Source organism: Dasypus novemcinctus, chromosome 20, assembly GCF_030445035.2.
Source record: "Dasypus novemcinctus isolate mDasNov1 chromosome 20, mDasNov1.1.hap2, whole genome shotgun sequence".
NCBI lineage: Eukaryota > Metazoa > Chordata > Mammalia > Cingulata > Dasypodidae > Dasypus > Dasypus novemcinctus.
The window spans coordinates 53,487,221-53,504,717 of NC_080692.1; the positions used below are offsets into that span (position 1 = coordinate 53,487,221).

The 17,497-nt window shown below is 47.8% G+C and overlaps 1 protein-coding gene and 1 long non-coding RNA gene across 5 annotated transcripts in view; one reads left to right on the forward strand and one right to left on the reverse strand.

The window, feature by feature from the left end:
• Positions 1–14,783, reverse strand: part of PKP2 (plakophilin 2) — an 84,710-nt gene extending 69,927 nt beyond the window's left edge. For 2 of the 3 annotated variants that reach the window (XM_058283042.1, XM_058283041.1), the window contains exon 1: positions 14,470–14,783. In XM_058283042.1, coding sequence (XP_058139025.1) covers positions 14,470–14,692 — 223 coding nt within the window. In that variant the 5' untranslated portion in view covers positions 14,693–14,783. The remainder of the gene's footprint in view (positions 1–14,469) is intronic. The other variant, XM_058283043.2, reaches the window with a different exon arrangement.
• On the forward strand, positions 12,461–13,584 carry LOC131274827 (uncharacterized). 2 transcript variants are annotated; one of them, XR_011646693.1, is made up of 2 exons: positions 12,461–12,590; positions 13,354–13,584. It is a non-coding gene; the product is annotated as an uncharacterized lncRNA (long non-coding RNA). The 2 variants fall into 2 exon arrangements; XR_009182141.2 differs by lacking the exon at positions 12,461–12,590 and adding an exon at positions 12,698–12,831.
• Positions 14,784–17,497: the final 2,714 nt, after the last annotated feature.

Consider the following 17,497-nt stretch of genomic DNA (forward strand, 5'->3'; position numbering starts at 1 on the left):
ATAAAAAAATAATAAAAATAAAGAAATTGCCTTGCCACTGTACATACAGGGCAACACCTATTACAGTGATGAAAGGCAAAATGTCAAAAACAAAGTTTTATGATATTTTTCATTTTTCAATACCCCAATTTTTTACTTTTAGTTTTTCTAAATTAGTACATATTCTATTTCTAATCTTTAAACTTACCATTACTATTTCATTTTCCTACTAATTGAATTTGGCAATACATTAGGCTTCATTTTTGAAGAAGTTTTGGACCACAGAGGGGTTCAGTTATGGCAGGGGAGGAACACTGGAGTGGGGTGTTATTGATGGGGCACACATGGTTGGGAGGGAGTTCTCCAGGACATGTATATAGGGTACATAAAAATGTTCGGATAGTTGTTGGGTATTTTCATAGTAGTTACACTTCAAACAACTGAGGGAGTGCTGAGTTCCTAGCCATGGGAGCTCTGTCACATTCCCCAATGGAAAAGCACCAATCCCCCAAGTGCAAGGGCAAAGACTAGTGAAGAAGGATGGTCCAATGTAAAGCACTTGATGCTAATGACTATGCTTATGAGCCTGTGTGCCTGAAATTTAAACTAGGCCTAGAGCTGCAGGGTGCCTAAAAGTTACCTCCTGAGAGCCTCCATATTGTTCAAATGTGGCCACTCTCTAAGCCAAACTCAGCACGTAAATGCATTACCTTCCCCCCAGTATGGGACATGACTCCCAGGGATGAGCCTCTCAGGTGCTGATGGATTACTACCAATCACCAGCTGGTGATGTAACTAGAAAAAGACCTTGAATAAGAGGTAAATGGTAAAGGCAAATGAGTTTATATGGCTAACAGACTTCAAAATGAGTTGGGACGTTATCAGAGGGGTTGTGCTTACACATATCTCAGTGGATCTCAGAGACAACCAAAGTAGTTACAACCCCAGGTAGTGGTGCTCCTGAGGGCTACAAAGACACACAGGTTGTACAGTCATGGCAGATGGCTTTGGAGTTCAGTGCCTTGCCAGTAAGTCCTACTTTGGAATTTATGTTCCTGAGTGTGATGGAGTTGGACTTAGATGTGACCTTTCTACACATGCCTCTTCTGTCACTTTTACTGAACCTGTGGTTGACACCGGGGTTGGTGTATACTCAGGAGACTTGAATCTCTTGACTGGTCATGTGCCATCTCGGCCCTGAGCCTCAGAAGAATTGCAACTCCTACTCTCTGATTCGTTGGACTTTCCTAGGTCAGCTAATAGGGAGGTGAAGATGGTTAACCACCACAACAGGGAACTAGAGTGCCTACAACTGCAAACAAGAGAATCACATCCATCAACCATGTGGGAATATAAGCCCCCTCTTGATTTAGTGATGGAGTGAACATCACCATCCCAGGGTCCACAGGTTGGAGGAATAAAATATGGATTAGAGTGGACTTACTGGTATTCTACTATAGAACTACTGTGACTCTAGCAATTGAAGAAACTATGTCAATGATGTGGAGACATTGGCCATGGTAGGTGCTGAAGGCAGGGGGAGGAAGAAGAGATGTGATGTGGGGGCATTTTGGGGACTTGGAGTTGTTTTAAATGATATTTCAGGGACAGGTGCTAGAAATTATATATCCTTCCATAAACCCACTGAATGTACTGTGGGAGAGCATAAACTACAATATAAACTATAATCCATGCAGTGTAGCAGTGCTCCAAGATGTATTCACCAAATGCAATGAAAGTGCCACAGTGATGAAAGAAGTTGTTGATGTGGTAGAAGTGAGTTGGGTGGGGTGTGGGGTATATGGGAATCTCTCATATTTTTTAATGTAATATTTTTTGTGGTCTATGCATCTTTAAAAAAATAAGGCAATTAAAAAAACTAAAAGAAAAAAAAATGAGTCAACCTAATCAAAGATCTGCAAAACCCACATAATTTCTAACTCCCTAGTTTTAACAAAACTTTTTTTCCTTCATGTTGCATTCTTATAGAAATCCTAGAAAAAATACTTGATTAACTTTTCTAGGCTTCTTCAGAGACTCATGGAAGATGTCAAGAACACAACAGGGAAAGTGGATGTAGCTCCCTGTGCAGAAAACCTGAGCCTTGGATGAGGTAAAGGAAGCAGAGGCCGAGAGGCCTTGAGGACTCGACTGTCGTGCCTGGCTGGGGCTCCCACCTGCCCCAGCCCCAGCCCACCAGGAAGCCAGGTGGGAGGGCTCTGCTGGTGCAGACCGGCTGGGCGGCCAGGTCCAGGAGCAGCCAGGCTGTCCTGCAGGGAGGGGGCGGGAAACAGGGGAGCACCACAACCCCCCCTCCCAGACACAGGTCTCCTCTACGAGGCCGTTGTTTGTAGAAAGTGATTAGTCAGCTGATAGGTAAGAAACCAAAGTTACTGTTATTAAAAAGTAGTTTAGGGGTGTCCATGTCAAAATTTATGACAGGGACTGTCTATACGGGGACTTTACTAGTGGTGATGATAACTGGAAGCATTAATTTCTGCTACTCTGTAATAAAACAGCAGATGATGACAGGGTACAATTTTAGGAATCCAAGCCAAATTTATGCCAGTGGGGGCCCCTCTAACCCAGCACCACCTGCAGGATTACCTTTGCTACTTCCAGGAATATGTAGACATTCTGGGACAGTTAAGAGAGAACCAGTTCCACGCTCAATGTTTACTTGTTGAAGTAAAATGCTTAATTCAGGGTTCTGTCGGGGGTAGGCTTTTTAAGCAATTTATATGACCTCCTCACATTTCTATCTAAATTTTCTTTCAAGGAGCTCAAGTTATCTTATTTTTCTTTAAAGTATTCTCTGACACAGACTTAGCTATTATCATCTCCATTTATAAATAGAAAAAAGCACGTTACTTGCTTTAAATTGCAAAGAGGTTAAGTGTCAGGCTTGAACTTGGGTCCTTCCCTACTGGTCTCAGAACATGTGGTTGGTTTTCCTGAAATTGTCATTTATCAGAGCCCTGGAGGGAATTTAATCATAATATTTAATAAGAGAACCAAAAACAATCATTCTCTCTTTCCTCTAGAATATTTTCTGGGCAACTCCAAATACTCTGCAAATTTCACATAAGTCCATACAAGGAAGTTTATCCTTCAGGTTTCAGATAAATGAACTGAGACCGATTTAATGAATCCCGAAATAGCTACAAGGTAGTCAGCAATAGGGGAAAAAAATAATAAGATTGGCTGTTTAAATCGTGGACTCCCTTCTCAAGGAATACATATAACACCTGATATGCAGCTTGCAGGTTGCCACGACATATGGTTTCTCTGGCTAAAAGACCAGACTCAGACAAATAATGTAGACTGATTTGCTTAGATAGCCATGAGTTTGAGATCAGGATGGTGGTTTAGAGGTGAATTAGTAGCTGTATTCTAAGATTTTAAAAATTGGGGGACGGGGTTTTAAAAAAAGGTAAATTTTAATCAGGATGGCAATTAATCTCTATAATGCAAGTCTTTATTTTCTGTTCAACTGAGAATAAAATACATAATAAATAATATGAAGATTGAATATATAAAAATAACTTAGCTATGTCCTCTGAAAACAGAAACAAGGAAACAAAAACATATTATAAATACAGGTGCATCCTGCTTTAAATAAATCCAACATGAAAATCTAGGTTACTAACACAGGAAATTAGGGCATGCTTATATTTCACAAATTTGTTTACATCACAAAAGGAGACAGGTATCTTTCCTAAGCTGAAGAAATCTGTAGACTTGGTCTCCAGCCTTGGCGCTATGACTTTTCTGTGTCTGCAAAAATTATTTAGAAGCCCCAATTTCCCCATAATTACCTCTACTAACAGGGTTCTGAGAAAGAGGTTAATTTCCAAAAGCATACAATTGAATGTTTTTAAAATTGTAAAGCAATACGCAAAAAATGAGATATGGTTTTTAAAATAGAATGAGTCACAAAAATTTGTTTTTCACACTTTTTCATGAATTAATGTGGTCCTGAAAGAGGGAAAAAATAGTGTACATGCTTTAATCTATACTTTATTGTATCTCTGCATTTTTATTCAGTTAAGCTCACCAGTGGTGCTGAACGTGACATTTTTCTGGTTGCTTTTGAGTGACTCAGCCACTGGGGATGATTCTGACCACACTGTGCTTATTTTAGTCATTCATCTCATTTGCACACTGCCTAATGAATGAATGGGAAATAGGAAACAGTTCAAGCTAATATTGACTCATGTACTATTATCCAAACTGCGGCGGTTTGGGGCTTTTATGGGCCCCAGAAAACACGTCCTTAGAGCTAATCCATGCCTATGGCCGTGCACCTGCTGTGGGTGGGGCCTTCTTTTGATGAGGTCACTTCTAGGCATGAGCCAGGGTGAGTCCTAATCCTCTTACTGGAGTCCTTTATAAATGGGATGAAAAAAGAGAAACACTACAGGAGCAGACAGAGAACACCAAGAGAGCAGGGAGCTGAAACCAACGGAACCTGAGAGAGAGGAAGTCAGGCGCTGAAGCAGGAAAACCTTGAAGACAAGGGAGAAACAAGCTGATGCCTCCCGGCTGGGCCTGGGGAGAAGCCTGGCCTGATGATGCCTTGGACACTTGCACTGCCTGGGCCTGCACCCGATAAAAACCCACTGTAAAAGCTGACCCATGGGAGCGGATGTGGCTCAAGCGGTTGAGCGCCTGCTTCCCACATGAGAGGTCTTGGGTTCATCCCTGGTGCCTCCTAAAACAAACAAACAAAAACAGCAAGCAAATGAAAAAACCGACTCAGGGGAGCTGATGGGGCTCAGTGGTGGAGCGGCGGCTTCCCACTGACGAGGTCCTGGGCTCAATTCCCAGCCCTGGTTCAAAAAAAAACCACCCCATTTATAGTAGACTGCTTTTGGCGGCTTTTAGCAAACTAAAAATCAAACCTTTTCTTTTAAGAACCCCATGGCTATTTCATGGAGCCCACTTCAGGGGAAATAAAGTAGCAGCAGCACAACTCCTCCTTCACCTTCTCTCCTCAGGTTGACGCCACTGCTCAGAAGGGAAGTCCTGACAGGCTTTTCCTTGCAGGAATGCTGAGCCAGTGCCAGATGCCTAAGCAGCTGTTAGGAAAGGCATCTTTGTTTTGGTCATCTATGTGATTTAAAGGTATGGTGAGCAGCTTAATTACCTAGTTGATTAAATGTACTAAATCAGATTGCCTCTACTGTGATTCCATTACCTGCACCTAAGAAGGCAGGGGTTCTGAACAAGGGGTCGATAAGCTTTAATTTAAATTTTAAAAAAAACCACATTATTCTTGTGGGGACAAGTTGGTGCCGGTGTGACTTATTTATTAAATAGCACACAGTATAGTGTGGATTTAGTAAGGGGTCCGTGGAACAAAAAAGGTTAAGAACCTCTGATCTAAAGGTAAATATTTTTTAAAAAACAAATACAGCTCCTCTTCCAATACATGGTGCGTAGGTGGCAGGGAACTGCTCAAGAAACAGCCTTCGCGTACCCGCTTCTATCGGAGAGGAGAGCGTCGCCCACTCGAGGGCAGCGTTTCTTTCAAGCTTCCGGCATTCTGTGAAGGCGGCTCAGAAGTGGTTTGGGTCACAATGAGTTCTAAAGGGAGAGCTCCTGGGGAGGAAGGTGAGAAGAGTTTCCCACAAAATCTGGCACAGTTAAAGCCACGCCTGGAGATGAGGCGTTTCAGTGCTTCCCTTCGTTGTGCTGACAGGCGGCTGTCTGTCCACTGCGGGCCCAGAGCAGGCTTTTCCGGAAGGCCCCTGACCCTCTGAAGGGATCAGCCTTCTCCGTGGTCTTCCCACAGCAAGCTGGGGCTGACAGCAGCTGCGTCCCTGCAGAGCTCCAGGAGATTCAGACTTGACTTCCTCCATTGGGGTAAAACCGGGGGTGTGGTTTCAGGGAGGCAGGCTTGGAGGAACTTACTAGAAGAAATGTGTAACAATTCACACTTAAGTGGCTCCTTGGGGTCTTTTGATAATAAACTTAAGTGCTTAAAAGTAACCATGAGGGCAAAAGTTTTAGTAATAGATGGTGATGACGGTAGCACAATATTGTGAACATAATTTACAACACATTATACAGAATGAGGTTAAAAGGGGAAATTTCAGGTTGTATATATGCCACTAGAATAAAAATTTAAAAAAATAGGATACATCACATGATAGGGTGGTGTATGGGAACTCAGTGTTTTATACATGATTTTTCTGTAAACCTACAACTTCTCTAAAAAAAAAGTAACCATGAAATGTGAGAATCCATAAGAGCCGTCCATCAGTGCCCCTGAACTGGTGAAGGGTCTCTCTGTGTGTAACACAAGGCAGAATACTTCTTTTATTATCTTCTATTCTGACTCTCCAAGAAATTGACAAGATATTTATGGAACCCACAATTTTATACCTTGCCTACAACCCTGTAAGTACTTGTTCAGGTTAGGAAATGAGTAGAATTTGTTGGTTTCGAGAACTACGATGAAGGACTTTTTTAAATGCAGATCAAAGTCTAATGTTTTGTGTCTTTGAAAATTGAATTATAAAGTTGTGCAGTGCTGTTTGTTGTGACTCGTTAAAAGAGCACACACAGTCAACCATGACAAATACCAGGCAGGCAAGGGTATGTGGCTATGAGGCCTTATAAACTCGAGAATGGGAGGCTACGACCAGCTCTCCTGGGAGAACAGGCCGCGGCTCCATGCGCCCGTGGGCGGCAGGCCAGTGGCCACTGTCAAACACACCGCAGACCAACCAGCAGCAGGCTTCATTTTTCAGGAGCCCCTTAAGAAGTGTGAGAGGGAATGGACGTGGCTCAAGCTGTGAAGCGCCACAGGGGAGGTCCCAGGTTCAGTTCCTGTGCCCCCTTAAAGAGGACACAAACAACGAGCAGACATTGAGCAAAAAGAATGAGCAGACGACAGTGAACAAAACAAACAAAAAATGAGCAGGGAGCAGATGTGGCTCAAGAAACTGGGTGCCTGCCTCCCACACGGGAGGTCCTGGGTTTGGTTCCTGGTGCCTCCTAAAGAAGACACACAAACAACAAGCAGACATTGAGCAAAAATAATGAGCAGACAGTGAGCAAAAACAAGTGAAAAACAATGAGAGGAAGCAGATGCGCCTCAAGTGATTGGGCTTCTGTCTACTATATGGGAGGACCCAGGTTCAGTCCCTGGGGCCACCTGGTAAAGGTGTGCCTGCAGAGCGAGCCAGTGCCTGCGTGGCAAGCAACCCAGCAAGATGGTGACACAACAAAAGAGAGATGAAGGGGAAAATCAAGGTGAGATGCAATAGAAACCAGGAACTGGGGTGGCACAAGTGACAGGGAACTTCTCTCCACATCAGAGGTCCCCAGGATCGAATCCTGGTGAATCCTAGAAGAGAAAACGAGAAGAGAAGAGAAGACAAAGAGAGAAACAGACACAGAAGATCACACAGTGAATGGACACAGCAAAACAGCAGGCTGGGGAAGGAGAGAAAAAAAAACAATGAACAAGACAATGAGCAGACAGTGAATAAAAACAAACAAAAAAACAAGCAGGGAGCAGATGTGGCTCAAGCAGTTGGGCACTTGCGTCCCACATGGGAGGTCCTGGGTTTGGTTCCAGTGCCTCGTAAAGAAACAACAATGAGCAGATAAACAATGAGCCAAAACAGACCAGGGTGATATCTGGGGGACAGGAGGAGAATCTAAAAATCAAAAAAAAGTTTGAGAACTGTCCTTTGATATACCAGTTTATGGTATTTTGAGGGATAACCTTCAAATAATTGCTCTAGATAACCACAAAAACATGCCACATAAAAAGGCATGTGGCTCAAGTGATAGGGCCTCCGCCTACCATATGGGAGGACCTGGGTTCAATCCCTGGGCCCTCCTGGTGTAAAAGAGAAAGCATGCCTGCATGGCGAGCCAGTGTCTGCATGGTGAGCCAAGTGCCCACGTGGCGAGCTGAGTGCCTGCATGGGTGTCCACATGGCAAGCCAGTGCCCACAGTGAGCCAGTGCCCGTGCGGTGAGCCAGTGCCCGCGCAGTGAGCTGAGTGCCCATGCGGTGAGCCAAGTGCCCACGTGAGGGCTCCCATGGCGAGCCAAGTGCCCATGTGGTGAACTGAATGCCCACACGGTGAGCCGAGTGCCCTCATGGTAAGCCAGTGCCTGTGCAGCAAGTCAGTGCCCACGTGGCAAGCTGAGTGTCCATGTTGTGAGCCAGTGCCTGTGCAAGTGAGTCATGCAGCAAGATGATGACTCAACAAAAAGAGAGACAAAGGGAAGAGTCAAGGTGAAGCTCAGCAGAGACCAGGAACTGAGGTGGCACAATTGACAGGGAACCTCTCGCCGTATCGGAGGTCCCCAGGATCGAATCCTGGTGAATCCTAGAGAAGAAAGACGAAAAGAGAAGACAAAAAGATAAATAGATATAGAAGATGACATAGTGAATGGACACAGACAGCAAAAACAGCAGGGCGGGTGGTGAGGGGGAGAGAAAAAAGCTTTTTAAAAAAGGGCACGTTAGGTGTCTTCACTATATATTTTGTTTGAGTAGTTACTGTGTTTCTAAACTGGTAACTAGTGCAATGGCAAAAGAATAAGTAGTTACATACTGGGTTCTAAATCTGCAAATTTCTGTGACTTGCCTCCTTGCTTTAGCATTCCTGCCAACTTACTCACTGAGATACACCATAATGATTTACTTGTAAGACTTTAGAACTGCAGTGACAATTACCACATTGATGCAACTAATGATCAAAACAGTGAGTTTATAAACTCACAAATAAATATTTTTTGCTCTGAGAACTTCACTACAAGTTTTCTTTACATGACGCTTGATCATTTTACTTCACTGCCTCACTTGCCACAGCAGCTTCTTCCTTCCCAACTGACCCCCTGGCCTAAAAGACCCTCCCAAAGCCTGCAGTGTCATGGCCCCCCTGCTGCAGCATCATCTTTGGCTCTTAGCTGTCAAATTCTTTTCCTTGCACTCAAGCACTCCCTCTACCCGAGGTGGAGGAGAGGGTTGCCGGCAGCTTTCCGAAGGAGGATACGACAGAACTGAGTGTTGAAGGGAGGGAAGAGTTAACCAGGCAAAGCGAAGGGAGGGAGGACAGAGGGGGGAGGGATACAGGCGAGATAAGCGGCTGCTCTGTCCAGAGTTTGGGGGATGGTGACAGGCAGGACGTTTGAGAAGCTGCAGGCCACTAAGCTGGAATGCCAGGGTGAATGAGGATCTAATCCTCAGATAACAGTAAGAAACCCAAGGAATTTAAGTTGGGAAAGGATGAGATTTTACAAAGTTTGCTCAGACAGCTGTGTGGGGAGAGGGCTGGAGCCAGCCCCAAACAGCACTTCTTAGCTTCCCAATAGTTTCAGCTTCTGAAATCAGGAATCACTGCCTTCCACCACCGCTTCCAGCACCTTAACTGTGGATTAGTCATTCGTCCACACACATCAGAATATCCTAGTTACACAAATTCAACCTGCATTTGCCCTTCAGGCCAGTGTCCACTCTGAGGCCACCTGGAGCCCAAAGTGGTATATATTTACTGTTACTGTTTTATCTGTATGGCTTGGTATATATCTGTACTATTTTGATGATCTGTAAGAAGTTCATATTGTCAAGAAAAGTTCCCATTTGTCTTCTTCCTTCAAAGAAAAAAGTGAATCAAGATGCAATGATCCTGATGTGACCCTCCCTTTTCCAAGGATGTAAGAATACATTTAAGATTCAGTGGAAATAAGATACATTTCTAACGAGTAACATTTTCTCTAGAAATCCCAGAAATCAAGGAATTTTAGAAATTTGGTTATGGTCGTTTTGGCCTAAAGCTGATTATATTTCAAGAATGAAAAGACATGGGCTTTTTTAGTGGTGGAGCTATGTTTACAAGTGTCCATAGGTCTTTGTTCAAATACGCATGTGAATCTACTCTATGTAGTAGGCTTCCAAGCTCTTCTTTCTGCACTTTATTTATAAAATTACCACTTTTTTATGCCCAATATCTAAGCACCATTAATGGCATTACTCAAAAGATACCCAATGGATATTTAAAAAAACATGTCTAATACAACAGGACCTGAAATTCTGTATATTGTTCTTATTCTGGTAAGTCAGGGGAGCAAGATGACTTGCTCTAATAGAAAAAATAAAATTCCCCCTTATTTATTGTCTACTCCTCTGTATATCTCTGCCTTTTACTGTTTACTTCCCTGGGAAGGATTTGGTAGTTATGTCTTCAAAACTTTCTGTACATGGGCAAAACAGCTGGAACCCAACATATACCTCTGAACTGCATAATTTAAAATTCTTTAATATCATCTGAGATGGAACAAATGATCTATTATAGGCCACATTATTCAAGTCTGATTTGGAAATTCTAGAGGTTTTAGCAAAATCTTTGTTGTTATACTTCATTAACATAATAAATACTACATTGCCAATATGCTTGTTTCCTCAGAGAAGAAAAAAATGCAAAGATCTTTAATAACTTCTATTGATCAGATAAAAATTCAATTAACTTGATATAATTTAAGTTTAAAGTATATCTGAATATAATGTTAATAAGTATATCTTATTTTCATATAGAAGAAAAAAATCTTTAAAGCTGAATTCCAAAGCAACTTTACAAGAATGGGCAATGGAAGCAAGAGAGTTCTAGAATATCTAATTCAAGTGAGCCATCCTTTCTTCCATGACTGGAGCCTCTCGATCAATGGAGTCGTTAAAAAGCCTACAGAAGCCTTCCCTGGAAGGCGATTTCCGATTTCCGGCATCTTATCGGGAGTACACAGAACAATGTACTTTTATCATCAAACATTGCTACCCTCCATCTTTGTGGTTTCATACAGTTTCACAGATTTTGAAATATCCCTACCACACCCTCACTTTTACAACCCCTCCCCAATAAAAGAAAGGTGTGTGGAGTTTATTTTTTATAATTATCATCTTGCTAACATTCTATTTCCTTTGACTGATTATTATCAGAAGGATTTCTTTAAGAAGACACGCACGTTTACAAAAAATACAATTCATGGAACCTATGTACTATCATTAACAGCAATACGATAATATTCTTGTATCAATGCCAAAGATATACTGTGTTAATAATAGAGATGTATGGAAAAAATATGCAAATGTACGCTGTGGACCATGGTTAGTGTAAGAGTCTGGTATTCTCGCATAATCTGTAAATCCCCAATGGTGCCAGTGAAGGGGTGTTGTATGGGAATTCTACACATGTGCGTGATTGTTTTGCAAGTTCACAACTTCTGTAACGAAAATATATATTTTTAAAAAGCACTTCTTTGTGCGTACTGCAGTGTGCTAGACTGCACGGGCTATGAGGCAGCGTGCGGGGCAGGAAATCAGCCACGCCGACACCTCCGCTCAGGGCAGCACTCTCCTCGTCACTCCTACTTTCTGAATGACTAGTCACCTCATCCCAGAATAGCTTCAGATTCCTGGAATATCTTTTAGGCAAACAAAGAATTCAAATAGCAATTGAAAGTCTAATTTTTTTTCCAGTAGCACATATAATCACCTTTTTTGCTACCTTTAGCTAAATTTCAGTTCTTTCTGTGGAAGGTCCTGTTTGCAGGTATTCAGAGCTGCTTGGCCAGGGATGCCACTGAACAGCATGCTTCAGCTTTTATGGTGGGTTTCCCAAGAAACTGTAAACTGCATTAGGATATTGCTCATTGTATTTTATAAGTACTACATAATAGTTTTGGGTATTACTTTCTTCCAACTTTCCCAGGCCATGGGGAAACTATAATAATATAGTTTATATATTAATATATATTTAATAATATAGTAAGTAATACTTCTTTCAAGAGGTGTAATAAATAGGGTATGAACACAATTTCTCCCTTATCTAATACTGGCAATTCTTAAATGTCTTCTCTGTGTCATCTATAAATGGATTTTAAAAAAACCCTACACTCCAGACTCATTTCACACGCTGCTATGTACCTCTGACTGCCCCTAACTGGAGAGCTTCAGACAACTCCACATCGCTGGGCCCCAGCGAGTCACCGCGGGTTTACGGTGAAAATCCCCTGTCTACACGAGGTGCTACAGGAGGCTGATGGGTTAAAGACCCCTGCAGGGTACTCAACCAGTCAGCCTGGTCTAGCCCACCTTCTGTCTCCAGCAGAATCCTCCTGCCCTGGACAGGCCCAGCCTCACTTCTTCCCAGACTGTGTTGACTGAGGAGCCTTCCAGACCCGCACTGTTTCAACAACCGCTTGTCTGTTTCAACTTCAGAGACAAGAGCGACGCAAAAAGGGCAAACACCCCTCACAACCACCCGGCCCAGGGCCTTCAAAGAAGTATTCAACAGAGCCACAGCCCGAGTTCCGAGGCGGCTCTCCGGCTTCAGTGCGCGCCGCCTGCTTCCTCAGCTCCACCTGGACGCGCCTGGGGGGGGGGGGGGGCTGTGATTGAAGCATGTGAGTGAACTTTGCTCCTCAGGAGCGTTCGTGAACTTTGAACAGGCAGGAGGCTTTCCTCCAGGCTCCCTTCCAAGCTCCCGACCACTTCCAAGCTCCCGACCACTTCCACGCGGACTGAAAAGGGAGCCTTCCTTCCTAGGACTGCAATGCCACGCGCGCCCAGAGCCCCGCGGAGAACAGGTCAGCGCGGAGCTCCCCGCGCCCCTGACCTGCTGGGCGGCCCGGAGGCAGTGGCCTGGCCGGGGAGGCCTTCCAGCGGGAAGACAGGCCCGAGCCGGCCTGGGGCCCTCGCTGGCCACCGGGGAACGTGTGCCGCGGGTTCTCATGCCGCGAGGTGGATCCCACAGCCATCTCACACAGTGGAATCAAGGATATAATAAAACCTCCTGGAGGCAGAGGGGCACAAGGGCCGACGGCGCAGGTGCTGTTGAGGAAAATAAAGGCAGGGAACATGGGATGGGGAAGGCCCGGGACAGAGGGGAGAGCAGAGCGGAACTCCGTCAGTGAAGACTATTATTATTATCAAACAAAAATAAAGCAACCATTAAGGAAGAGGCAAACCCAATTTTAAAAGGTCATTCTTCAGGGTCAAAGCTACCGGAAGTGCAAATAATTAAATAACTTTGGCAGAGTAACCGCTCAATCTTACCTTAAATATATTAATAAAAATTTTAGCTATATAAGTCATGAATGCTTAAAAAATCAGGTTTTACGCATTTAAACACCAACTGTGCCACATGCTATCTGTGGGAATTTTGAGTGTTACTTTAGTGCTTAATTTCATCATCTGTAAACTGGTGATAAAAATACCCACAGTTTTTTTGAAAACTTAAATAAAATGAATGCAAAACACAGAGCTCAATTCTTGGCACATAGTAGGTAGTCAGTAATGTTTGCTATTATCATTAAACATCTTTTTTGTTTTTCTCAAACCTTCAAATAGGTACATACTGCTCCCTAAGGATTCTCTCACACCAGCTGCAAACGGCTCAGCCCCAGCCTGCCGTCTACGCGTGGTTTGGCCGCCAGCACTTTTCTTCCGGGGCTGGGTTCTGCTCTCTTCGCTGTCCAAGTGAAACAACATCACAGGAAACAAAAGCATTTCCCAACCTTGTTAACTGTTCAATTTCTTTCCTCTAGTGCTTTCATAATAAGAATGTGCTAAACAACTAAAGTAGGAGCTACAGTGTCACTCCCATCCCCTTTCCTAGAGGAGGAAATGACACATAGTCTGCTCAACTTTCTCAAAGGGCTCGTCAAGCAGTCTCCTGCTTCCCTTACCAAGCAGTAAAACAAGTTTTTAAATCCCCTTCACCCGAGGGTTGAATTTTGGAGGGCCCAGCCCTGCCTGCTCCGCCCGCGCTCCGGGCCTCAAGCCTCAGGTACGTTCATTCTGGATTACCCGTTTCCCCGTAAGAGGTGGAGAGCCCCGAAGTGCCTGGGCCAGGCAGCGCAGCCCCAATTTACAGTTGCAGGAGCGCCAGTCTTCTCCTGAGCTTTCACGTTTTCTTTTGCCTTTTTACTTTTTAAAAAAATTCGGGATATTTACGGGGGTGGGCGAGTGTCAGAGAAGCTCGTTTCCAGGTGTTCCTCGACCCGGTGGGCCTCCGGGTTAGATGCCCTGTACCAGCAGGGGCTGGGGGCGCGCGCAGGTCAAGGCAGGCAAAGGCACCGCGGACACCCTGGGCGCACGTTCCCACGCGCGTTAAAACGCACCGGCGAGCAAGGCTCTGCGGAAAATAACTCCCCGCGGAGTGGGTAGACTTGGGGTCGAGGGGTCCCACGAAGGAGCGCGAGCCACAGGTGGGGGGGCACCAGGTTCTCATGGACGACGCGACAGGGCGGGGGCAAGGGTGGGAGGCGAGGGCGGGGGCGCAGGGACTGAGGATGGGGGCGCAGGGGCCAAGGGTGGGGGCACAGGGGCCAGGGTGGGGGTGCAGGGACTCAGAGGGTGCAGGGGAGAGGGTGGGGGCGCAGGGAGCGCAGGGCCCGAGGGTGGGGGTACAGAGGCGAGGGTCAGGACGCAGGGCCCGAGGGTGGGGGCGCAGGGTCCGCTCACCGTTGCCCACGGGGCTGCGGGCTTTCCGGGCGAGGCTCTGCTGCACCTGCTCGCGGATCCGCAGGGTCCGGGCCGCCTGGCCGCGGGGGCCGCTGCTGCCCGCGAGCTTCAGCCGGGCCTCGGACGGCAGAGCCAGGCTGGAGCTGTCCAGCTGGCCCAGGATCTGCTGGCCCAGGACGGTCCGGATGTAGCCGCACTCGGCCGCGGACTCGGCGGCGGCCATGGGGCCGGGCGCGACCGCTCAGCTCTGCGGCGGGAGCCGGGGCCGCGGAGCCGGGGCGGCGGGGCTGGGAGCGCGGGCCCTGGACACGCCCGGCCCCGCCCCCGGCCCGCCCCGCCGAGGGGCCCCGCGGGGAGTCCCGCGTCCGGGCCGCGCCCCCTGCGCGGGGAGAAGGTGGGGCTGCGGCCGGGGGCGCGCACTTACGCCTGGGGCTCGCGCTCAAGCCGGGGCGCGCACAAGGGCCAGGGGCGCGCGCTCGGGCGGGGGGCGCGCGCAGGGCCGGGCGCGCGCGGACACCTGGCGAGCGGGGCCGCGGGGGCGAGGCGCCGTCGCCAGGGGTCTCCCGCCTTTGGGGCCGCGGAGCGCCCGTCCGCCGACCGCCCCGCCCGGGAGGCGCCGGTGTTTGGGGGTCGGCGGCCGGACGAGGGCGCAGCCGGCGGTGGGCGGGAACCACGGGAGCTCGCGGTGCGCGCTAGGAGGCCCGGCTCGCCAGGCGGAAAGGGCAGTGCCGGGCGTTTCCAGGACCAGTGGGTGGAGAAAGGTCTGGAAGCGGCCCCGGCACAGCCTCGAGCCTGGGGCTCGCTCCACAGACGCCGAGGGCCGCTGCCTCCCGGGAGCCGTCCTCGCCCGCGCGTGGGCGCACGCCCGCCGGTCCCGTCGAGGCGCTCCGACGGAGGCTTCCCGCCGTGTGCGCAGCCTCTGGGCGTGGACCCTGGCCGTGTGCTGGTGCTGCCCACGCAGTGAGACTCAGGCGGGAGGGCGAGCTGGTGGAGGGCCCTCGGCCTCCGGGTCGAGACCCCGTCCTGACCCTCCGCGCCTTGAGAAACAGCCTTGCCCGGTGGCAAGTGAGCAGCGCGCCTGGTTGCTTGGGCCTGTGCGTGGACTTTCCCTGTCACTCAGCTGCTGCGCAGCTCCACGCAGGCCTGGAGCGCCGAGGCGCACCGCTGCCCGGGCCCCGGACCTCACCCTCGGCCCTGAGCACAGGTGCTGGCCGCTCTTCCCACGAGCTCCCCAGGGCTGGAGGCCAGGACAGCAGGCCACGGGCCCGGTGGTGCTTCCTGGGGGCCACGTGGGGCTCTGGGTAAAGAGCCACCTTTGAAAGCTCAATTCGAGGCAAGGAATAAACATCCGACCCTGACGCTGAGATTTAGTTGAAAAGAGGGCGGCCTGAGGGATGGAGGGGCTGATAGAGACCTCGGGCAGGCTGGGCCCTGCCCGCCTCCTTCCCCTGCCCCCGGGGCTCTCTTCCGCTCTTCTTCTTCAGGAGGCGCTGGGAACAGCTGGACCTCCTGCGTGGAGGTGGGCGCCCGGCTGCCTGAGCCCCATCTTTGAAAGACGACTGCAGGGTCTGCCGGGGCTTCCCTTCTTAAGTGTGTGCAGATACTGAGCGTATGGAAACGTTGTTATTGGGTGGACGGGATCTGGCAGGATGATTAAATGCACGGGTAGATCTGGGTTCAAACCATAGCCTATCCTTTGTAAATGGTGAGGCTGTAAGCAAGTTTCTTTACATTTTTAAGTTTTCTTACCTTTAAAATGGGAGCAATAAAAGTACCTAGCACAGGGAAGGGATGTGGCTCAGGTGGTAGGGCTCCTGCCTACCACATGGGAGGTCTCAGTTCTTGGTGCCTCCTAAAGAAGATGGCGAGCTGGTGTGACAGGCAGGCTGATGCAACAAGAAGACAAAACATAAGGAGATGCACAAAGCAGGGAGCAGAGGGGGTTCAAGCGAGTAGGCCCCTCCCTCCCACATCAGAGGTCCTGGGTTTGGTTCTGGTGCCTCCTAAAGAAACAAGGAAGATAAACAGACACAGCAAGTTAAAAACAACAGGAGTGGGGGGGATAAATAAATTAATCTTTTAAAAAGGTGTCTAGCTCACAGTGGGGTTGTGAGGACTAGACAACACTTGGTACAGAAGAAATGCTCCATCAGTAATTGTTTGGTGATTGCTGACAAACGTCCCCAGAGGTCCACCCTGGACTCCCTCACCCCGTCCCGTCTGCTGCTGTCCGCTCGCCGTGTAAGTGGGGCCCTGCACTGCACCCACTCGCTCATCACACCCTCTCTGCTTAATTTGTCTCCACAGCACTTATCTGTGTTTTACTTATTGAATATAAAGTGCCAGGAAAGCAGGGACTTTTGCTTCCTGCTGTCCTTGGGACCCACAATAGTGCATGTATAGACAGTAGATAAAAACTGGATGAATTAACGCACAATTCGTGATAAACGCACTTAGCACGGTGCAGGAATGCTGTGAGTGCTCCACTGTTAGTTTATTTAAGGACTCAAACTTTTGGGGTAACTTTTTATCTTTTAAAAAGTCACATGGCTATCATTGTATAGTCTGAGTATTCTGACTAGCTGTGTCACGTTCCTTGTAGATAAAAAAGCAAGCTAAAGATAAGTTTTAAAAGTTTTGAATACCTACAGAATTCGGTGGTCGGGCAGGAATCCCCTTGCAGCAGCCACGGCTAATTGCAGGGTGAGGAAGGCTGCGCCCTCTGGCCTTGGCCCCCGGGGCAGCTCGATCTGCTGCCATCCCCAGCGGGCAGGACCGGGCATGCTCTAGTCCTGGGGAGCGCTGGCTGAGCCAGCCCTCTGGGTCCCAGGCGGCCAAGCAGGCAAGTCAGGCCACCACCACAGTTCGCAGCTGCTCCACCACCTGCTCCTCCCCGGGATTTAGGCTCCCTTTGAAAACTTCCACCTTTTCTTTTGTTGTTCATTAGCCAACAGAAACTTAATTAAAAAAAAAAAAAAAAGCAAACCACAGGAATGCTGAAGTGGAGATAACCGGATTATGGAACTCC